At 33.5% G+C, this 23,881-nt stretch overlaps 2 protein-coding genes across 3 annotated transcripts; both read right to left on the bottom strand.

Annotated features, from left to right (window-relative positions):
• Window positions 1-2,581: 2,581 nt before the first annotated feature.
• LOC131600552 (uncharacterized) lies at window positions 2,582-5,948 on the bottom strand. The gene is made up of 11 exons (XM_058872699.1): window positions 5,816-5,948; window positions 5,675-5,736; window positions 5,541-5,591; window positions 5,429-5,455; window positions 4,990-5,094; window positions 4,711-4,818; window positions 4,353-4,424; window positions 4,193-4,243; window positions 4,024-4,086; window positions 3,811-3,935; window positions 2,582-3,709 (listed from the first exon to the last, which is right to left on the bottom strand). Exons 1-11 carry the CDS (start codon window positions 5,922-5,924, stop codon window positions 2,785-2,787), a joined length of 1,698 nt encoding a protein of 565 aa, XP_058728682.1. The 5' UTR covers window positions 5,925-5,948; the 3' UTR covers window positions 2,582-2,784.
• Window positions 5,949-8,729: 2,781 nt separating this feature from the next.
• On the bottom strand, window positions 8,730-13,125 carry LOC131596391 (fatty-acid-binding protein 2). 2 transcript variants are annotated; one of them, XM_058869026.1, is made up of 10 exons: window positions 12,397-13,124; window positions 12,046-12,271; window positions 11,268-11,343; window positions 11,036-11,138; window positions 10,699-10,767; window positions 9,771-9,807; window positions 9,612-9,686; window positions 9,471-9,522; window positions 9,240-9,284; window positions 8,730-9,139 (listed from the first exon to the last, which is right to left on the bottom strand). In XM_058869026.1, exons 1-10 carry the CDS (start codon window positions 13,107-13,109, stop codon window positions 9,042-9,044), a joined length of 1,494 nt encoding a protein of 497 aa, XP_058725009.1. In that variant the 5' UTR covers window positions 13,110-13,124; the 3' UTR covers window positions 8,730-9,041. The 2 variants fall into 2 exon arrangements, with proteins under 2 accessions (XP_058725009.1, XP_058725010.1); XM_058869027.1 differs by lacking the exons at window positions 8,730-9,139; window positions 9,240-9,284; window positions 9,471-9,522; window positions 9,612-9,686; window positions 9,771-9,807 and adding an exon at window positions 9,814-10,377 and having other exon boundaries at window positions 12,397-13,125.
• Between the last annotated feature and the right edge of the window lie 10,756 nt (window positions 13,126-23,881).

The raw sequence follows: 23,881 nt of genomic DNA, 5'->3' as shown, positions 1-23,881 counted from the left end.
TTTAAAATTTAATGTTGACCAAATTTGTGAACAGAAAACATTTTAGAATTATTGTTTGAATGAAAAATTTAAAAATATTAAAAATAAAAAATGATATTTTTATAGAGACTTAAAATTTATACATACTTTTTTTTAAAATAAATAAAAAATGAATATTCTCTAAGCATAATTGTATGACAGGATAGAACTATATTGGATGTATATACTTTTTTTTCTTATTTTTTAATTTCTCTATTCCCCATAACTTGTATAATAAATTAAGAAAGAGCAATGGAAGAGAAACCCCACATTTATTCCTTCCATACTTTATATACATGATGCAATCTTTTGGGCTCTATATATACCCTTGTATCCCCCTTCATCTCCTCAGACAACAACAAGTTTCTCATTTGTTCCATACATAAGAAACACTTAGCTTCAATGTTGTAGAATTTAGAGAGGTCATCTAAAGACTCGAGATCGCAGTTGATCAATAATGCATCTATGGTTCGATTGAGGGTAAGGGAGGTGACAGAAGAGAGTGAGCACACATGGTACTTTCTTATATGATGTTTCGTATTTGAAGCTATGCGTGCTCACTTTCTATCTGTCACCCCATCACCATCTTTTTTTTCTTTCTATATACTGTTTTGTTTTCTGTCCCTTCTTATAATAGAAAAACACTTAAGATTTTTTTTTCTGTATGAGGCACATTTGTGAGTCTAGATGCAGAATCTATTTTCATAATTATGGAGGTTGACTCTTATAATTAATTGATGAATTTTCATCATAGTTATACTTTAAGTCAACCAAGCTACTGTTCAGTTTTAGTGATCTCATTTTTAATATATGAAATAGTTTATTTTTAGCATTTTTTTCTTATACTTTGTAATGACATTTTTGACATATTTGATTAAGTTTATTTGAAAAATTATATATAAAAATATGATCCTTAAATTTGTACAATTGATTATGAATTCATATACCAAACTATATATAATATTAGGGTTTGGATTTTCTTTTTTCTTTTTTTGTAGACACTTTCAGAATTGTTGTTACAAATATTTTTGCAGGCTCCAGCTGAAGCTTCAATGGTGTGGGAATTAAGAGGGTTGTTATGGTCAATTCATCAAGTTATTTATCACTTGTTAAAAATTGTAATGTAAAGGTAAATATGAAATACAGTGAGCTACATCCTATGGTAACATGTGCATGCAGTTTGGAGCTATTATTGGTCATAGAAAATGAAGATATATTTGTTATAAAGGATTCATTTTAGTCTTTTAATTAATAGGAAAAATGGAATAAAATGTTTCAGTTTGAGTGCAGAGAAAGTGAGTGTTGGTAGAGTGGTCCTTGTTTTCATTTCTCAGTGGTATAGTGGAAGAGATAAATTTAATTGGTTTAATTGATTTGTTGAATTAAAGTAACATTTCAAGAAATGCTTCTGAATGCAGTGTTTGATGAGAAAAAATGAAACAAGAGATGAAGAATTTGAAGGAATGAGGAGAAGAAGAAGAAGAATGGAGATGTTAGATTCAACTAAGAGCGGAAAAATATTTTTTCCTTTAATTAATTTATATTTGTCATTCAAAAGAAATTATTTGTTTTTTTAATAAATTTATTAATTTGTGAGTCTTATTAATTTGTTTACAGCAATACAATATGAAAAATAGAAAGAAATATTATGATTACATATTGAACTTTAAATTAATTAATTATATTTATTTAATTCAAGTAGTAAATATTGTAAATATCAGTTCAGTTTTTCATCCACCATAATTAATTTAAGTGTTATGTTTAAAAATTTATTTTAATTTTGGATAAACAAATGTTAGTATATTACTCATTGTTCCATAAACAATAATTGAAAGCTAAATTTACTCCTAAATATAAACTCTCGCTAACCAGTTGTGTCCAAGCATTTGTTTAAAAATAAAAAATAAAAAAAGATTTTAATGTACTCAAATTCAAAATATTGATGGAAAAGAAAAAGAAGATAAATTCAAAACAATTACTCTCAATCCCCTCTATTTCCCACAACAAAACATTATTTAGGCCGCATAAAGCAAAAATTTAAAAAAAAACAAACAAAAATATTAAACAATCATGAGTTTTAATTAAAATGTTCAGCAAAATGAATTATTATTTCGAATAAAAAATATTATTTTAGAAAGACAAATGATCCTCTCTGTCACTATATTAAAGCCCATTTTGACTTATCCAACAACAACTATTTAATCTTAATGAATTTATCACTTTTTTTTATTCTGAAAAATGGTTTTTTTTTTTTTAATTAATTTATCAAACTTTTATTAGTGTAAACACTTGGCTTAAAACACTTTTATTTTAAATTTTAATCAAAATTAAATTTGAGTCCTTCACTTCTAAAACCATTTTTTTTATTTTTTTATTTTTTCATTTTGAAATTTCCATCCCTAGCCATTTTTTATAATGCAATAAACTTTTAGATGATTTTAAAGTAAGACTATATTTAGCTTTTGCAAAATCAAGCTTTTCAAATTCAACAATAATATAAGATGATGATAATGAGTAGCACCCCCAAAGTAGGGAGCAACTCAATGAAATATGAAAATACAGCTTCAATTAAAACACAGAATTTGTAACACCATTACAGGATGGGATGCTACAAATAACTTCTACCAATGAGCTTAAATGGAATGGAATGTGAAGTACTACAATGAATTAACATGGAAAAATCATTCTACTACTCATTTTGTATTGTAACAAAAATCAACAAAACACCTTGCATTAGTTCTTCAAGCTAGAGTACAAAATTTGATTTCAATCTTTGCAAAAGAGCAAGATGTTTAATGCTGCACTAGGAAGATCATCCTTTAAGTCATTCTCCACAAACCAATTATCAATAATGCTTCTCGATGTTTCCGTCGAATTTCCAGTAGTAGGCCACCTGTCTACTAATCTAAACCCGAATTGCGCAGCAGCTGATAGCAATGTTGGTTCGTCAACACGGCGAAAGATATGGCAAAGAATAAGTGCAGGAACATTATCGTCTTTGTTACTTTCACTGCAAGCAATAAGTTCTTTTGCAGTTGCAAACAAAGGCAATATGGCTTCGTGAACATACGTAACATCGGTGCCAATGATGACATCGAACCCTCCGTTACTCAATTTCTGTATGCTTTCTATGTGATCTTTGTTTCCCCATTTGAGTTTTTTCGTAGTTAGTTTAGTCAGAAGTGGCGATTCGATATTCGATGCAACGTTTTTGGCTAATAAGTCAAGTGCGAAATCATCTCCGTCAGTAGCAACTACTTGATCGGAGTGTCTAGAAGCAATCATAGAGCAGATTCCGCCACTGCCGCACCCTAACTCCAAGACCCTTTTTCCTGCAACAATGTTGGGATTTTCGGCAAGGACGGAAGCCATTAATTGGGCCGATTCCCACAGCATCAAACCAGTTGATTTGCAGGTGTGTTGGTACTCTTTTGAGAGTAAGTTAATCTTGAAATTCCAGCCTCTAAGTTTGATCTCAATAATCTCATACTCGTCGGAAGGCAAGACGCCAAACATGTCAGCCGCAACTCCCTCGGACATGTCAATAACAGCGTCGGTTAAACTATCATAATTATTTTGATCGATTTCCGTGCCAATATTGTTATCACTATCAAGATGATTGGCCTCCGCTTCTTTACTAGCAGAAGAGACGGAACCATCTGAAACACGAAAAACACCTTGGATCCAACGCCTGAAACCACCAAACAACGAAGAAAAATAAAAAAGACAACTCATAAAGCTATAATCTCATGATTCATCGAACAAAAACGGACTTGAAGTACAAAGTATTACCGTTTCATTATCAACTCCCTTGAGCGGTTCTCAACTTCTTTGCAGCATACGTCAAGTTCGTGAACATCAAAACCATTTTCTTCGAATAAATTTGTCAAGAACTCATTTGAAAAATAGTAAGCGCGCTGAATACAAAACAAAAAGGAGTATTACATTAGAAAACAAGAAACTCACATGTGAACTAAGATATTATGGACAAAACTGAAAACTTACAGTGCCGTCGCCTCTAACATAAAAGTTATCGCTTATCTTTTGATCCTTGCCGGAGAATCTCTCCTATATCACATAAAAATCATTATACAAATCATGATCTGGATAATAATCGAGAACTTGTCTGCTTTCTAGTAGAAGAGTTAAAAAGAAAAGATATGATAAAATCAACCTGAGCAAGGTCACCGGTAGCATAGTCACGCAGCAGCACATATCCATTTGGCTGTAAACGAAGAAAGGGTATTATTATCATCACACATGAACAAGTTATCTAGCAAGGTTTGAGAAAAAATTATTACGAATTCACAGTACTAAATGTAACGATTTCTTACCTTGATAACTTTTCTAATATTCTGCAAAACTAGAGGCATCTTTTCCGGAGACACTGCAGATAACATAAATATCTGCTTACCATGTCAGGTAATTAACTAAGAGTCATAAGTAATATTCAATAATAGTAAAACAGAAGTTATTTGAAATATGGCAAGAAAGTTATCTATTCATAACTAACACTATAGATTGAAAGTGTGTCTGTTGTCTGAATGTGTCAGTATCGTGTATGTGTTTGTGTCAGTGCTTCGTAGAACATGATAGTCTCAAACATACTAAAGTAATGCGATCACATAATCATTCTACATAAACTGTAAACATAAGCTATAAGCTATATCTGTCATGCAGAATTTCAGATACCATTGTAACGATATCAACAGAAGATGGACTGATCTCTTTGCATAGATCATCAGCTGTCAAATCAGAGACAAAAGCGTGGACATGGGATTCCTTATAGTCTTCATGCGCCTGCAATAAGGAACGTGAATTTGTTCTAATTAGATCTATGTAAACAAAAACAAGAATAGATCAAGATTGAATCAAAAAGCATACGGCCAAGTCAAGTCACTATGCAACATATACAACAAGCAGATGATGATATGACAGAGAGTTTAAGTTTAGATAAAGCAGGTTTTCAACCTTAACCAATTCAACAGCTCGTGGTGAGAAATCACATGCATAAACGAAAGCATCTGGATATGAAGCGATCACAGGAAAGATGGTATTTCCAGCTCCACAACCAACCTGTTCAATAAACAACGCTTATCGTTACTTATATCATAATGTTTGGATAAACAACTTAATTAAGCGTTTATAACATAAGCCCTTATGATATTAACACAAGATAAAATAAGTCAAACCGTTTTCATGTAAACTATTTTATAGACTATCCCAGAGAGCTCAACGAAATAAGCTAAAAACAATAGTTGTTCTCATAAAATCTCCCAAAAAGTCACGAATGTTTATGTAGTCAGATAAGCTCAAATAAGTCAAACTGATCAGACTAATCATATATATGATAAAGTTATAAGTTCTACACCATAGAGGCGAAAGAGCATAGCATGAGCAAATATACTACCTCCAAAATCACTTTCTTCCCTCCTCCCTGAAATTAAAGATTACTTAACTCATTAGCACATTGAAAAAACATAAATCAACTTAAAAATTAAGCTATTATTCATTCAACTCACTGAAAAGTAATCACCCCACTCCTTATCCAGGTAATGTCTGTCTTTGAAAAACTGAGGAAAAGTATCATCACTATAGTCAAATTACAAGTACTAGCAAATAAATCAAACTAAAAAATAGGTTACAAAACACAAACCTTGTCCTTGTGGCGCTTGTAGAAAACATCCCAATTTCGCTTAGCATCTTTTTCATACTTTTCTGCAACCCAAAAGCAAAAAGATTAAATTTTTATTCAGGAATTCATTGAGAAGCAAGAGCGTGAGAAAGAAAGAAATACCTCTCCAAAAGGGGGAGACCCCAGAATTTGGTTTGGGGTAAATTTGCAACCTTTGAGTTTGAAGTGGTAGATTTGAATCCCCTGATGCCATTGCCGTGAAATCAAACATTTGTGTGAGACACTGCAGGGTTTGTCTTTCTAAGATCTAATACTATGTTTTTGTTTATTTATTATTTATTTATTAATAATTTTTAATGATATTTAAAATTGTATATAGGTATGTATAAATTGCAATAATAATTTTGTGATTAACATTTTTATAAATTAATCTTATTTTATAGGTTGTGATTGCTAGGTTAAGAATGGTATTAGTTTATTTAATATCAAAAACAAAAATGTTACTAGCTCCGTTTTTATTATAAATCGTTTTGGACTTTTCACACTCACACATATTAAAAAAAATAATAACTCTAATATGAAAATGAAAAATCAAGAAAGTTTTTATAAAATTGTCTCTTTAATCACATGTGAAAGATAAATTTACATAATAGAAAGAAGAGATAATAATAAATATTTAAGGAGAAAAAAATTATATATAATATAAGAAATGTTGAGAGAGAGAAGCTCTCTCATCTCTAAACTTAGGGTTTCCCTCTTTTGATGGGTGTCACCCCTCCTCTTGTAGGGGTTCCTCCTCCCTCATTGGAGCTATTCATCACCATTATGGTGGTAATTTCCTGGTTTCTCCCCCACTGTAAGTTTCTCCTCCTCTTTTTTCATTCCTTTGAAACCCTCGTCCATGTTAGATCCACACATATTTCTTCCTCAACCTCCATCAAACTCCTCCCCCTGTCCGCCATCAATCATCAATCGCTTGCAACCCCAAAATGTTATCGACATGGAAAACGACCCCCACCAGAGCCACCGCCACCACCGGAAGAAAAGGAAGCTCGGAGTTTATGTGTGTGTGTTCATGTAATAGTTTACTTTATTGTGCTTGTTTTGTTGTGGGTTCTATTTTTTATTTTTTTGCTTGATTTATTTTGTTGGGTGTGTTGTTATAACGTTTAGGTTGTTTTAAGTTTGTGTTCAAGGTATTTGATGAAATGCCTCAAAGAAACTTAGATGAAGGAAATATGTTTTTGAGTAAGAATCTTATTAGGGATGTGGCAGATAAAACTCCTCTTTTCAGTCAACAATTGTTTCATCCACAAGTTGTGAGTTTAATCAATATTGTGAACCTAGATAATCGATTTGAGCGTGATAAAGCTAGTGTCAAAGCTAAAAATATGGTCTGTAATTGGATAGATTTAAAGATTGGGGTTCCAAAACTCACTTGTCTCTTGCGGAAGAATTTTACTTGGTTGATTGGATTAAAGTTTTGGATTGGTACCTTCCTTTTGGTTTCTAACCTCTCAAAACTTTTTGATGTCCATAATTTGTTAGTTTTAATTATTGGTGTTGTTAATGTGTGGATGGAAAATGCCCTAACACATTTTCTTTCTCTATGTTTGTACTCTCTCTTTTTCATCTAATGAATGAGATTGTTTTCTATCAAAATAATAATAATAATAATAATAATAATAATAATAATAATAAATATTTAAAAATATAATAGGAAAAATATTATTAATTATTCATTGAAATTATAAATCGACTTATATTAAAATACAAATATTTTTTCCAAAGCGAGTTATAATAAAAAATTAGAATTTAAAAATTAGTCAATAATTTAAATAATAGTTTTCAAGTGTGATTTTTTTCTTGTTTAAAGTGATTTCGTCAAAAAAATAAAATACCTTAATTTTAAAATGTTTCACAAGGTTCGTGGAATAATTTTCGCTCCAACAAAATTCAAAGCTAAAATCACTGTTTAATTCACTTTTGCAAAAATTTCTCCTGACATAATTACTTTATTTTCAACTCACTTTATTTAGAATCAATTTTACAAAATTCGTTCACTCATAATCAATTTTTTTCATGACAGAATCACACGCTTAGCATGGTTTTGCTAGTTTAGTATATTTCCACGAACCTTTTTTACAGTCTAACGAACATTTTTTACAGCCTAACGGAAAATTTTAAAAGCTAATACCCAAACCAAATATGAGGTACAAGGTTTTGGACCGGTTCTTTATCAAGCAAATAGAAGCTGGTATTGGAGTCTCCTAATCAAGGTTTCTCTTTAACTTGAGAGCATTTCCATGTAACAATCCCAAACAAACACTTCCATTCTCCATATACCCGTATATGGTATATCAATAGATTACAATCATTTCCTTTGTTTCTATTGCTACAACAACCAATCAGTTTCACATTGTAACAAAAATTGTGAGTTCAAGACTAACTTCTATAAACATGATGTGAACAAACATAAATTGTACAAATTATAACAAAAATTATGAGTTCATGACTACCTTCTATAGACATGATGTGGGCAAATACTTTTTTTTTTTTTTTTGAATTATGTGGGCAAATACTTAAGTTGTACAAATTGTAACAAAAATTGTGAGTTCATAGCTTCTATAGACATGATGTGGGCAAATACTTAAATTGTATACACATATACATTTGCCTAGAATCCACCTTCAGCCTCATTCCTCACACACATAATGCAACCCACCAAGTCATGTTAACAGTACATAATTTTTTTTGAAAACATGATATTTTAGTTTACATTACTTAACTTGCTTCTCGTGATCTTTGAGACCCGTGTATACATTCATACATTTCATACATACACAAGATATTTTTCAGTAAACAAAGAGAGCAAAGATCCAAAGAAATGACACCAACTAAAAACTACTCAGTGACTTACTTTTTAACACATTAGGTCGATACCTTGTGAATAGGGAAGGGTATCCCCTAGCCATATAATAAAAAACCTTACAAACAGACTTCATATTTATTATTTAAATAGATGTTATTTAACTAAATTCATAAAAAAATCTAACCTAGAGCAAACTCACATTAATATTCTAATCTGTATTTTTTTGCCTTTCGTTCTCAAAAATAAGATTATACATCTAACAAGGATAGAGGCATCAAAGAGATGCGTATCATCATCAATAGGAACAGAGAAGACTTCTAACAATAATCTAACTTGAGCTATCCTAATGATTTCTATGATTCAAAGGACAAACCTTGAAAAGGAACTCCGACCAATTTTAAGGCAGATTGAAATCAAATTTATGAAACAACTGCTTCTGCTATAGGTTTGGATGCTATGCCATTCTCCAATTGTCCATTCTAAAAATCAGGACAATTGGAAAGGAAAAGAATTGTTTCAACAACTCCTAATAATATTTGCGATGTTCATGCCAATCTCTTTCTTGGTTTGTTCGCACACAGGACTATCTCCAATGTACATGTCAAAGAAAGCCCCTACAAGTTTTAGGACATTGAACCTGTTCAGTTTGATACTCTAGAGTTTATAAGAGAAATAGAGGAATTCAAATAATACATAAGTTTGAGTATGACTTACGACACATATCTTTGCTTTGGACACTTCCAACGTAACTGCCACCAACTGTACAGTTAAAAAGTAATAATATCAGAATATTTTCAGTTGTGAACACTTTCTCATTTCTCAATAATATACATGATTACATGATATACCGATACAGACAAAGAATACTACAAAGAAATATGCATGCCTTCAATAATATCACAGAGAATGCAGATCAATTTAATGCCAGTAAAAAACATTACTTACTTTCAGTAATCAGACGCCCATTAACTGTTCGTTTAAATTCAATTACTGTTCCCTGCAACATTGCAGTACAGCTAATGTAACTATATGAACATGATTAATTATTTAGTATTATTACAAGAAACATGTTCGAAGATTAATTACCAATGGTATCGGGATATTCTCCGTAAAGTATGAACCAAATGTCCAAAGGCAATCAAAGTCAGCAGATGGATTTGTCTAACCAAAAGTTGGGAAAAGAAAGTAAGAACTAATAATCCAGTTTAAAAGCGTTGAAAAACGATTTTTCAAGAGGTAAAGTACCTTAGCTAGTCGAGCTCTAAGTGATTTCTCAAAAGCACTGGAATGAAGAGAAAAAGATATATCAGTTTCCTACAGGCAATTTTAAATTTTAATTTTATAAATCAAATATATATGCCAAACATCTCTAAGCCAAGGCTGCAAATCAAATGCATATGCCAAACATCTCTATGCCAAGGCTGCAAATCAAATGTATATGCCAAACATCTCTAGCCAAGGCTGCAGCATGGCATTAGAAAAGCAGGTCATAGAGTACTGCGTCAGAATGAGGGCATTGCTTCTAATAGGCTCAGGGAGTGGGAAGGTGCATGTCGGTAAGAAAAAAATGAGAAAGGGAAGAGAATATGGAGTAGTCAAGTTAGTTAGTAGGGCAGAACGTGGTTATAAGGACTGAGGGGAATAATGGATGGTCAATTATGCATTTTGTGAACTCTTAGAAAGAGAAATTCCTTTCTCTTGGAAGCGGTTGCTCTGGTTTAGTGTCTGTTGTTAGGAGCCTAGGCTCTGCATTTCCTTCAATTTCTAATACATTCTCATTCTGTTGTTCACTCAAACTCTATCAGCTGGCCTACTCTTTACGTCCTCAATTTTGACGTTAATGTTCCGAATTCTGAAATATCGGTTCTAAAAATTAGACAAATCTAAACCAAAGTATTCCAAGGTAATGTTTGAAAACTAAATACTAGCATACTCAAGATTTTTTTCTAGATAAAATAAAGTTTATCAAATTATAAGGAATAGAGCACAGCCAGAAAAGGGTAAAAAAAAAATATAAATTTAAAAATCAAAGAAAAATTTATGTAACTTGAAAAAAAATGTACTATTTCACGCTGTTAATTTTAATGCCTTTGCAATTTACGACAAGGAAAGGGTAAAATATAAATATAGAATCAATGAAACATTTATGTAACTTGAGAATAAAAACACTTACTTTTTCACGCTGTTAATTTTCATCCCTTTGCAATTTACGACGAGCCTAACAGTCATACTGATATCTTCCCTGCATAAGTAAAAACCCCAAAAGTTCCATCAAAAAGTTCATCAATCTCACTAGACATTATTTAGCCAAGTCCTGCTTGTGGATATTTAATCATTAATTCAACCCTATTTTTTATAACACCTAGGAATTTTCATAAAAATCCACAAAGTTATCTCGTGTATTTTTTATAATACTGCATATGATCGGGTATCACCACCAAGAAAAACACTTGCATTAAATAATAATTTAGGCATGACACATAAATATAATAGCATAAGATGTTTGAAACCTGAGAAGATCTTGGTAGAAATCACTATGGTCATTCAGTTCATCTGCAGAAATTGATGCATATTTTGGGCCCAACTTCTCACAGAGGGAGTTTGGATGAACATCTGTTAAATAACAACCAAGAGTGACTCAATGAAAAGGAGAACTTATGCTAACATTACACAAACAAGAATCTATAATGTTTCTTTTTCTCTTCAAAAGATATAGATATTCAAGTATAGAGAAAAACTTACAAAATCCAAAAGCATAGATCTTCAACGACTTAATTTTAACGATTGTCATGGTTCTAGATCCCGTTCCAACAAGGACCTGATGCAAATTTAAATGATTAATTATGTGAAAACAAACGTAAGTATTGGAAATTTCAAACACATGATGTAGTAATAAGCAGATGAATATAATTAAATAAGATATGAAAAACTAATACTATTAGTTACCAAATAACCACATGTTATGCCAGAAATTATTCTCTTCCTGCCTATTAAGTAATAACTATATTGTAACTCATTTCTCAGTAGCTATTTAGTATGAATGGTTGAGTTTGTTTATCTGGTAATTAGTTAGCCGGTGACTAGTTACATGATTATGAATTTGTTAGCTCTCTTCTAATATATAAGTCATTTTGAGACTCAGTAAACTTCAGTTCCTTCTCAAATCATTGTTCACTCTATTTCTGTCCACAATACCATCTTTTCCAAAACATGGTATTACCTGTATCTTCTCTCTTTTCTTCTTTACGTATATTTTTCTTTTCTAAATTTTCACTGTTCCTTTTCTTATAAAATCAATCAAATAATTACCTTCACTTTCTTTATCTCTCATTTCAATGTTTTCACTCCAACACACTAGCTAAACAAATTCTTAATCAACAATGTATTTGATAAGCAGAAATAACCAATAGGCAGCAAGCAAACAAACAAGAACCTAGCAAAAGTATCTAACTAAAACTCAAAACTAGTGTGGAAAGGGCTAGAAGAGCCAGAAAAGAAAAACAGTAAAATAGATATTAACCTCCGAGTCAGAGCGGGAATTCTGCTCTCCAGTTGATAAATTATCCAGAACCACAGGAAATTCAATGCCAGTTTTAGCCTCCACGGTAGAGTTTGCTAGGTTCAACTCGGAAATTGATAGGCGAGGACATCCTCGGCGTTCAACGTCCTTAGGCACTTGGTCCATGCCCCCATGCGTTTGTACATCATCAGTATCCTGCAATGGCCCAGACAGTAGATTTGATGACCTAGAAGCAAAATTAAAACACAATAAGAAAAAGGAAAAACATGTGATCACATTTCACCATCATAACAATCCTAACAATATTTCAAAAATCAAACTATAATAATAATATTAGTTTATGTGACATACAAGTTTTGAATTGGCGGCACCAATGCCGCGGCAATCGACAAAACAGGATACGATTGAATCCTTTTAGCTTCTCTCCAAAACAACTTAACCACAAAACTCGAAACCTTCCCCAAACTCACACGTTCAGAGGATTTCTTTTTCGATTTAAAACCAAAAGGAAACCCAAACCCAGCCACATTATTACCAATCACAGGCTTAACCCTCATATTCATATTCACATTACCAGAACCGCCTCCAAATCGAAGAGAACCACCGCACGCGCTCGATCCAGCGCCGGAAACCCAAAACAAGACCGCGCCGGCGAATTTGGAAACGCGGCCAAAGGTCTCTTCGATTGCGGAAGTTCCTGGAACGTAGAAAGTTGTAGAGTTTTGTAAAAAGGATTGTAGGAAATTGTTGAGGAATGGTTGTAATGGGAATAGGTCAGGATCTGAATCCATCCATGGTAACCAATCGTTCTTCATTTGAGAGTTCTTGTAATTCGTATGGTTGATTCGATTGGAATGAAATGGGGGAGAAAGCGAGAGGGAATGGAAAGAACAAAAGGGAAGGGAAGGGAATATTCGTTGGGTGTGATTAATGGAAGGGAAAAGCGCGGTGGAATTAAAAGCGATTTTATATAGATGTGAAAATGAAATGAAAAAGCACGTTTGGTAATTACTTCTAGTACCAAGGAAGGAGGACTTGGATTCAATGGTCGCTACCGGCCACATGGGTTTGACTGTATCTCAGAATAAAATAAATAAAGTGGCGTAATGCTTTCATACACTGTTCTTTGTTGGAGAGGCGTACAAGGGTTGGATACACTTGACTAGAAGCCAAAACATTCAATACAATAGTGTTATTACAAATAAAACACTCAATACAACAGTGTTATTACAAATTTATATAGATGTTGATTTGATGAATATTTTAAATATTAATTAATTAAGTTTATGATAATGTTATGTATCTTTTATTTATTATATTTTTTAAAAAAAATTAAAATTATAATATTAAAATACGGGCAGGGTGTTGAAAGTATATTGGAGTACTTTTTAATTATCGTTTTCACAAGGATTGATGAAATATTACCGCCATTCTATAGTTTATAGTGTCGTGAGCTAGAGTTTGGGTTTTGATTTATCAAAGTTCATTCACAAGTTTTTAGTAGCAAAGAGTAAATTTGGAAGGTTCTAAAGATGTAAAAACGTATCAAGACTTGATTTCGTCAACCTAATTTGTATGTTTCCCAATAATCATGCATATGAACTCATTACAAATCAATATTATCACATATTGTTCGTCTATACCGTCCGAGCCCGAAATGATATAGCAAGTTTTGTCGTATTCTTCAACCAACGATTTCTCAACCGATCAAACAACACAAATAACATTTATAAACTGTTAGGTGCCAAAATGTAGTTATTTTCTGTTTGTAAATAGTGGCACTTATCGATACTTTTTGTTAATACCGTTTGAATAATTCCCCGTTTTTGTGTATATTTGTATCGTTTGTGTTTTGTTACGTTTTCGTGTAAATATATATACCGTTTGATAGTTTTGTTGTCTTTTTGTAGGTATTTATGCGTGTTCGATGCTTTGTGGAATAAAGTGTTGAAGACACGGCGGCGAGCACGCGATTTTACCAATTCATCGGCGGATAACGCTCAAAACAAATATGAGAAAAATCATCAGTTTCATTGATATTTATTCATTTTTAGATAGAGCATGGAATAAGTTTTCCAACGCTTCAAACCGGGCGCAAATCGGAGTTACGGTTCTCAAGATATGGCCAAAATAAGATTTCATTTTTCTGTTGAGCGGGCTTGACCGCGCTAAGCGCGGTCTGGGAGCATTTTTGACAAGTTTGGCAGAAAGTTTGGCGCTTAGCACGGGTTTTTGGCGCTAAGCGCGGTCTGGCGGTTTAAGACCAATAAAAAACAGCCCGCTTAGCGCGGTGGGCGCGCTTAGCGCGGTGGGTGCGCTTAGCGCGGTCTGCGACTTCAGTTTTTGTATATATGTTGTAAAATCATATTTTTTAGGTTTTTTATCATCTCTTCTTGACAAGTTGAGCTCTGATCCATTTTTGGTAGTTTAGAGCTTGAGGAAACACCATTGGATGCTACACCATGTGGATTGATCATGGATCTGTCTCGATTCCATTGTACCGATGAGATCTTTCCGATTCATCTTCTCTCTTCCCTTTGTTTCATTCCAATGGTGGGTGTTGTATGTATATTTCTACTCTTATTGTATGTATATTTGTGGATCTTGGGATCGTTTATATATTTGCTTTACAAATCATCATTGTTGTTGTTCTTGATCTTTTTGCTTAAATGCTCTGGATTTGTGGTGTTGTAGACATGGGCATCATAGATCTTGATTAGGAATGATAACTGTTAGTTTCTGGATTGCAGACATGGATTTAGGGCTAACAATCATAGTGGGTATCGAGTTTAATGCCTCCGTGTTGTTTGTGTCGGTGGAGAAATCGCTGATGTGAATAGTGTGGTTGAGCTTTCGTCGGTGTTGCAGACATGGGCACCGATGTGGCGTCTCGATTGATGCCCAGTGATGTTGATGCGTATTGTGAGTGTCGAGCGATAGATCTTCGGATTTAAGTATTAGACGGGTAGAACGAAATACAATTCCATAACTCTTTCTCTTAGACTATTGAGAATGTTTATCTGCTTTTATTTACTTTTCCCGCATTTACCTTTCCGCACCCCAAATCATGAAACATAGAACGCGAGATAGTCGAACAGCAGTTTTTCTCAACCAATCTCTGTGGACACGATAATTCCCGGATAAATATTTCCAAATCTTTTGTTGCTTGCCGCTTTACCGCTTCAACAAAATGGCGCCGTTGCTGGGGATTGGTTTTGAGATTAATCGCATTGCGATGGTTTTGTGTTTTAAGTTTCGTAAATATGTCCATAGCGTATATTTTGTGCATATTCCCATACTTGTGTGTTTTTGTATATTTATACATGTTTATGTGTTCATACTTGTACATGTTTGTGTGTTTGATTTTGTTCCTCTTTACTTTTGCTATTTAGCAAGGTGAAGTTGGCTAAACAAATTGAACTCGAATAGTTCGTAAATTCTAAATCTTCATTTTTCAATTTGTTTAGCCAATTAAGGATTTTGTAAATATTGTGTTTTATGTATATTTGTGTTTTTACACATACTTGTATATACTTTTGCTTTTGATTTGTTTGTTAAGTGTTTGGTCAGGTCGCTTTCTTTATGTTGCGTTTGAGGCGAAAGCATTGACTTGTTGCGAGGAAGTCACTTGCCATTCGCGAGACAATAAAAGGCGCCGAGCTAACGACGTAAAACAAACGCTTGTTGGGAGGCACCCCAACGCTTTTATTTTTCTGTTTTTCTGTAAATGAGTAGTGTAGGTGGTAAGTGGAGGTTGCATTGGAAATTCTGGTTTTCTGGTTTTTCTGGTGTAGCGCGCTCACCGCGCTTAGCGCGGCCTGGGAGTTTCGGCCAGTGAACTCTTTTTAATTGTTCACTTGGCTCGCCTTTTTTCCCACTTCCACCAAGGCCTTATAGTGTAGTAATTATTAGTAATATGTGTTAATTTATTTTGTTGTTGTTTAGACTCAAATTTTGGCTCGATTACTTGAAGTCGCATTTGGTAATTCTTCAATTTTGATTGATTCAACATGCCAATTGTGCGGTAATGATTGTTCGAATTTGTACATAGCAAGGTACTCGTTTATCGCTTTCTATAGCATAACATGTTTAGGAGACTTTTCATTTGTACAATTTTCATATTATTTACTCTTTTTGCATAACTTGTTCATGACTTGAATCACATTAGTTTCCCCTTTTTACCATAAATGTGAGGTGGCTTTCTATTGTGTACATATGAGAGTGACCAACATTTCTTGTTTTAACTGGATATTATTATGTTTAATCTTTCGTTTGTATTGATTTTGTGAATGCACGAAAGTGATCAAGGCACTTGTTTGATTTTGAGCGCAACTACCATAGCCAAATATCAATTCACCTTGTGAGTGTGTGACCATTAGTAACCCCCTTTGAGCCTTTTTGTCAATATCCATATTGTTTTTGCTTAATTCTTGTCTATGAGCGTTTGGTTTTCATTTGTGTGTGGATGTTGATTCTTTGTTTTCTTGAACCCTCAACTATGATTTATAGTTTGAATTTTTACCTTGCCTTAGAAAGTAGGGAGTATTCTTATTATGATGATAGTTGTATTCAAGTTGGGGAGAGGATGCTTGCTTACTTATATTGTGGTTGGTGTGAGGTTGTGAAAAGAAAAAAGAAAAAAGAAAAAAAATTGTGAAAAAGAAAGAAAAGAAAAAGAAAGAAAAAAGAAAAAAAAATGGAAAAAGAAAAGAACAAAAAGAGTTTGGAATAAGATTTGTGTTAATACGTATTGTGTTTGGTGTGAAACATGTGAGGAAGAAAAAGTTTGATTGAAATTATATTGTTTGAAACTTTGTGGAAGTAATTACTCCCTTAGGTTTAGGCAAGTTTTTGTTTCGGTTAGCTTTAGGACTTATCACTTGTTTGTTAACCAAGCCACATTACAACCTTTAAAGCCCTTGTGATTCGTGCCGTTGCGTTTTCGATACTATTTTTGGATGAACGCATAATTTTGTCTATTGTTTGCAAGTTTGTCGGGTGTGTGTCAAAGTCCTCACCTTTCGGTGTTTTTCATCTACCGATGAATTTTTGCTAGGCGTGATTCGTGATTTAGCTTGTTTTGTTTTAGAATGTTTTGTATGATTTTTGTACTTCGGATTCGTTTCTTTTTCATGTTGTCGTTGTAGGATTGTGGTAAGTATTTACTTTGTTGGTACGTTTTTGTTTGAACCGTACAATTGTTTCGTTTTTCTAAACTTTGTTGATTCTTGATTCTTTGGATTTTTACTTTTTGCGATTTGAGTGTTTGGCCTTGCTTGAGGACAAACAAATTCAAGTTGGGGAGAGTTGTTAAGTGCCAAAATGTAGTTATTTTGTGTTTGTAAATAGTGGCACTTATCGATACTTTTTGTTAATACCGTTTGAATAATTCCCCGTTTTTGTGTATATTTGTATCGTTTGTGTTTTGTTACGTTTTCGTGTAAATATATATACCGTTTGATAGTTTTGTTGTCTTTTTGTAGGTATTTATGCGTGTTCGACGCTTTGAGGAATACAGTGTTGAAGACACGGCGGCGAGCACGCGATTTTACCAATTCATCGGCGGATAACGCTCAAAACAAATATGAGAAAAATCATCAGTTTCATTGATATTATTCATTTTTAGATAGAGCATAGAATAAGCTTTCCAACGCTTCAAACCGGGCGCAAATCGGAGTTACGGTTCTTAAGATATGGCCAAAACAAGATTTCATTTTTCTGTTGAGCGGGCTAAGCGGGCTTGACCGCGCTAAGCGCGGTCTGGGAGCATTTTTGACAAGTTTGGCGCTTAGCGCGGGTTTTTGGGGCTAAGCGCGGTCTGGCGGTTTAAGACCAATAAAAAACAGCCCGCTTAGCGCGGTGGGCGCGCTTAGCGCGGTCTACGACTTCAGTTTTTGTATATATGTTGTAAAATCAGGTTTTTTAGGTTTTTTTATCATCTCTTCTTGACAAGTTGAGCTCTGATCCATTTTTGGTAGTTTAGAGCTTGAGGAAACACCATTGGATGCTACACCATGTGGATTGATCATGGATCTGTCTCGATTCCATTGAACCGATGAGATCTTTCCGGTTCATCTTCTCTCTTCCCTTTGTTTCATTCCAATGGTGGGTGTTGTATGTATATTTCTACTCTTATTGTATGTATATTTGTGGATCTTGGGATCGTTTATATATTTGCTTTACAAATCATCATTGTTGTTGTTCTTGATCTTTTTGCTTAAATGCTCTGGATTTGTGGTGTTGCAGACATGGGCATCATATATCTTGATTAGGAATGATAACTGTTAGTTTCTGGATTGCAGACATGGATTTAGGGCTAACAATCATGGTGGGTATCGAGTTTAATGCCTCCGTGTTGTTTGTGTCGGTGGAGAAATCGCTGATGTGAATAGTGTGGTTGAGCTTTCGTCGGTGTTGCAGACATGGGCACCGATGTGGCGTCTCGATTGATGCCCAGTGATGTTGATGCGTATTGTGAGTGTCGAGCGATAGATCTTCGGATTTAAGTATTAGATGGGTAGAACGAAATACAATTCCATAACTCTTTCTCTTAGACTATTGAGAATGTTTATCTGCTTTTATTTACTTTTCCCGCATTTACCTTTCCGCACCCCAAATCATGAAACATAGAACGCGAGATAGTCGAACTGCAGTTTTTCTCAACCAATCTCTGTGGACACGATAATTCCCGGATAAATATTTCCAAATCTTTTGTTGCTTGCCGCTTTACCGCTTCAACATAAACCGATACAAAGTGACTATCAAACACTAATTCCATGTCAAGACTTAGTCTTTGATAGATGTTAAAGTTAGGTCAAAATACAAACGTTGTATTTCACAAACATTTAAACAATATATATCAAAGATAAGCAAATATTACCATCTATATTGATTAATAACTTGTTCATACACAATAATCAAAAGGAAAACATGCAAAGGAAAGGAAGATTACATCTTGTCTTGATACAAAAGAGGATTTAGATACTCATCACCATGGTAGCTTGCACAAAAAGTAAGATACAAAGATTAGCAAGCATCAGTCTTCAAAGGATCAAATATTCAAGCTTTTAATCTTTGTTTTTAAGTAAGAAATGGATGAAAACAGAATTTCTATGAGCTAGGTCGGTTTAGAGCAAAGGAAAATGGATTGGATCCTCACAAAATATCTAAAAAGTGCTTTTAAACAAGTTTAAAAAGTGCAATCTTGCTAAGCAAGCACGCGAGAAAAAATAAATTCAACTCAGTGGACCGCGCTAAGCGGAGGGGGTACAAAAAAGGGCCATAACACGTTGGAATTTGCGCTAAGCCAGCTTGACAGCAAAAATCTTCATTATTCGGACTTTTCAATGGTTCAAAGCCTCCTTTAAGCTTCATCCATGTTCCAATAAATGCCAAAAGTCGTGAATCCTACAAATTTAAGCACAAAAGTTCGATGCTCACATATTTACATACTAAAACACAAACTTACTATATTTAAGCTACTTTTAATGTAAACTTAAATAAATACTAGAGTTTTGAGTTATTAAGAACCATAAAATCATCCACAATTATATACACAAATTGGTCCCTAACAACTCTCCCCTACTTAAAACATTGTTTGTCCTCAATTAAAAAGCAATAAAAAACTTCAAGGAACAAACAACTTCCACAAACCCAAAAGATTAAATAGCCAACTTAAAGAACAAATGGATGGTTCAAATTCCAAAAATACAAAAAGATCAAAGCTTACCATTACTATAACAATACCATGCTCAAGAAGCGAGTCCTATACACAAATTTTATGTCAAAAATTCCTAAGGCAAAACAAGTTCAAGAATGAATCACAAGTTACACACTTCTCTTGTAAGAGAACAAAATTAAGGAACCTAACACTCACACAACAATGACGCCAACATCCAGAATTAATTATGCAATCATCTAAGCAACTTATATTAAAAATCATAGAGGCATGAATCACAAAGGACTTTTAGGGTTGTAGCTTGGCTTGGTTAACAAGGAAGTGCCATTTCTCAAGGCCATTGAAACAAATGTGTCAAAACCTAAGAGAGCATTCAATTCTTTTCAATATTAACACAACCTTACCCACCAAATTCATTCTTTTCTTGCTTAAGAGGCTAACCCTTTTCAAATTATAAGCAAACTTGTTATTGTTATTCATAAAGCTATTTGCTTTCATTCTTCTTCCCGTTTATTTTTTTATATTTTTCAACCGCTTGAGCAACTTACTTATTATTCTTTCTCTTTATTTTAATTTTTTTCTTTTCTCCCCAACTTGAATGTTATCATCATATAATTAGAATGCTCTCTAAACTAAGGCAAAAAGGAAATCAATCCCAACCATATTTCATGGTAAACGGTTCAAGGTTTAAAGAAAATCATCAAGATCCACTTGTTGAGTCAATAACTTGTTTTGAGCAAGTATTGCATCATTAGTACCTAACTCAATGATTCCAAGTTTTCTTTGTGAAGCACTTCGGTTGTGTTGTCCTTAATGATAGTTGAGAGCCATTCTATCAATAATAGGTATTGCTTATTCCGCACTCTTCGACATCAAAGAACCACCCGCGGTAGCAACCAAAAGATTTTTAGGTTGTGGTTGAAGAGCATGCCTAAAGATATGGATTTGTGTAAGCTCATCAAAACCATGACCTTTGCATTTCCTTACCATTGACTTGAACCTCTACCAAGCTTCATTGAGTATATCACTTTGCCCTTGAGAGAAAACAGAAATAGAAGCTTTCGCTTCCATGAACCTATTGTGTGGAAAGAATCGGTCAAAAATTTCTCCTCCAATTCATTCCAATTTGTCATGATGTTATTGGATTGATCAAGATACCACTCCTTTGCTTTTTCTATCAAAGAATGAGGAAATAGTCTCTTGAACACTTGTTCATATGCTGCTTCTGGAGCACCGATTGTTCCAAAAAATATCATAGAACTTAGTGAGATGAGTGTAAGGATCTTCGTGATCAATCCCTGTGAAGGGATTTGCATACAACAAATGAAGTAACCCCATTTTCATCTCGGAGTTTCTTCTATTGTTTTGATCTCGTGCAATCTGAGCATTCAACCGAGGACTATTAGTACAAGGCCCTCTAACCGGTGGAACTGGTGGTGGTATTTCTGCCATCTCTTCCTCAACCATGTGTTGAATCGGAGTTGAAGAAGTATAAGCTTCCCTTTGTAACCTTCTTTACTTAGTTAGTTGTCTTTGTCTTCGGGTTTTACTATTAAGTCTACGAGCAGTCCTTTCAATCTCAGGATCAAAAAGGAGTTGATCTGCATGTACACTTCCTCGCATAAACTGATTTCTAAAAAGCTAACCAAGCAAATTAAAAAAAAAATAAGGAATAAGATTTGAGATATAAGAGCTTAATAATAAAACTCAAATCAGAATAAACTATTGCAATGCTTGCAATATCTAAACAGCAATCCCCGACAACAACGCTATTTTATTGAAAGTATATTGGAGTACTTTTTAATTATCGTTTCCACATGGATTGATGAGATATTATCGTCGTTCTATAGTTTATATTGTCGTGAGCTAGAGTTTACTTTGGGTTTTGATTTGTCAAAGTTCATTCATAAGTTTTTAGTAGTAAAGAGTAAATTCAGAAGGTTTTAAGGATGTAAAAACGTATCGAGACTTGATTTCATCAACCTAATTTGTATGTCTCCCAATAATCTTTCATATGAACTCATTACTAATCAATATTATCATGTATCGTTCGTCTATACTGTCCGTGTCCGAAATGGTATAACAAGTTTTACCGTATTGTTCAACCAACGATTGCTCAACCGATCAAACAACACAAATAACATTTATAAACCGATACAAAGTGACTATCAAACACTAATTCCAAGTCTAGACTTAGTCTTTGATAGATGATAAAGTTAGGCAAGATACAAAAGTTGTATTTCACAAACATTTAAACCATATATATCCAAGATAAGCAAATATTACCATCTATATTGATTAATAACTTGTTCATACACAATAATCAAAAGAAAAACATACAAAGGAAAGGAAGATTACATCTTGTCTTGATACAAAAGAGGATTTAGCTACTCATCACCATGGTAGCTTGCACAAGAAGTAAGATATAAAGATTAGAAAGCATCAGTCTTCAAAGGATCAAAGATTCAAGCTTTTAATCTTTGTTTTTAAGTAAGAAATGGATGTAAACGAAATTTCTATGAGCTAGGTCGATTTAGAGCAAAGGAAAATGGATTGGATCCTCACAAAATATCTAAAAAAAGCTTTAAACAAGTTTAGAAAGTGAAATCTCGCTAAGTGAGCACATGAGAAAAAATAAATTCAACTCAGTGGACCGCGCTAAGCGAGAATAAGCTCGTTAAGCGAGCCCAATAGTCCAAGTTACTGCCAAGGGGTACAAAAAAGGGCCATAGCGCGTTGTAATTTGCGTTAAGCGAGCTTGACAACAAAATTCTTCATTTTTCTGACTTTTCAATGATTCAAAGCCTCCTTTAAACTTCATCCATGTTCCACTAAATGCCAAAAGTCATGAATCCTACAAATTTAAGCACAAAAGTTAGATACTCACATATTTACATACTAAAATAAAAACTTACTATATTTAAGCTTATTTTAATGTAAACTTGAATAAATACTAGAGTTTGAGTTGTTAAGAACCACAAAATCATCCACAATTATATACACAAATTGGTCCCTAACACCGGGTTGGCCCATCAGGCTTTACGGGCCTTTGGAAAATAGACCGGGCTCATTTTATATAACCCACTAAACAATTGGGTCGGGTCGGCCAGCCAACTCATTTAAACATTTTGGCCCATCAGGTCGGGCTGACCCATTTGACAGCTCTACTAATATGTATGGACCTAATCACCTGAAATATCCTTATTGACTTTCTTGATCGAGGTTGACACTATCACTATGATTAAAATATGTATGAAAGAAACTAATGAATGTGAAAACAAAACAAGCAACTAAGCTCAAATGATGATTGTCTTTGAAGCCCTAGAAAATGGGAACAAAAACAAGAGGAGAAGGTTGAACTTCGGGACTTAAAAGAAGTAATGGTCAAACATGCACGATTAGTGCAATAAACAAAAATGTTCTGAAATTTATCCAACGCTTAAACCAACAACGCTTTTAGAGAACAACGATAAAGGAAGAATAAATACTCTTTTCACAAATCATTGACAGCCGAAAAGATAAAATAACGTTATGAAGACCCTTTATACCCCACTCGAGCTTAAGGATCCTGCAACCATCCTACACCACAAATGGTTGAGATCTCTTTGGAAATGGTTCAAAAAGCACATGAGTACTCTAAAGAAGGAGAAACATCATTACTCAATGTGAGACTACATTTTGTTAGAGAAATAATCGAGCGTGGAGAAATCCAAGTGCTGAAAGATGGCTAGGCCTCATTGTGTTTGAATTTGTAACAACTTGTTTTTTTGGTTGAATTTTTCTAATTTTAGATTCAATGATTAATGATTAATGTATTATTGAAATAAAAATAATTATAAATGTGATAAAAATTTAATTATGCCACATAATCTCTACCATGTCATCAATTTAGTTACCTCATCATAAAAAATGGGACTCAAATGAAGTGAGGTATTACAATTCCAAAAAAAAAAAAAAAAAACTGAAATGAGAAGATCAATAAATCTGATTTTAAAATGAAGTGATCAATACTCAGAAAAATTAAAAGTAAAGATATCAAAATTACAATTAAACCTTTGATTTTTGTATATATGAATCTATAGGTTGACTTATTAAATAAAAAAAATAAAAAAATTGAAAAAATTATAACTATTTTGTTTTGTCTACTTATTCAAATAG

The sequence above is a fragment of the Vicia villosa genome, linkage group LG4 (genome assembly GCF_029867415.1).
Source record: "Vicia villosa cultivar HV-30 ecotype Madison, WI linkage group LG4, Vvil1.0, whole genome shotgun sequence".
Classification (NCBI taxonomy): Eukaryota; Viridiplantae; Streptophyta; class Magnoliopsida; order Fabales; family Fabaceae; genus Vicia; species Vicia villosa.
The sequence above is the reverse complement of the archived record's forward strand: the minus strand, read 5'-3'. Positions and strand labels throughout refer to the sequence as shown.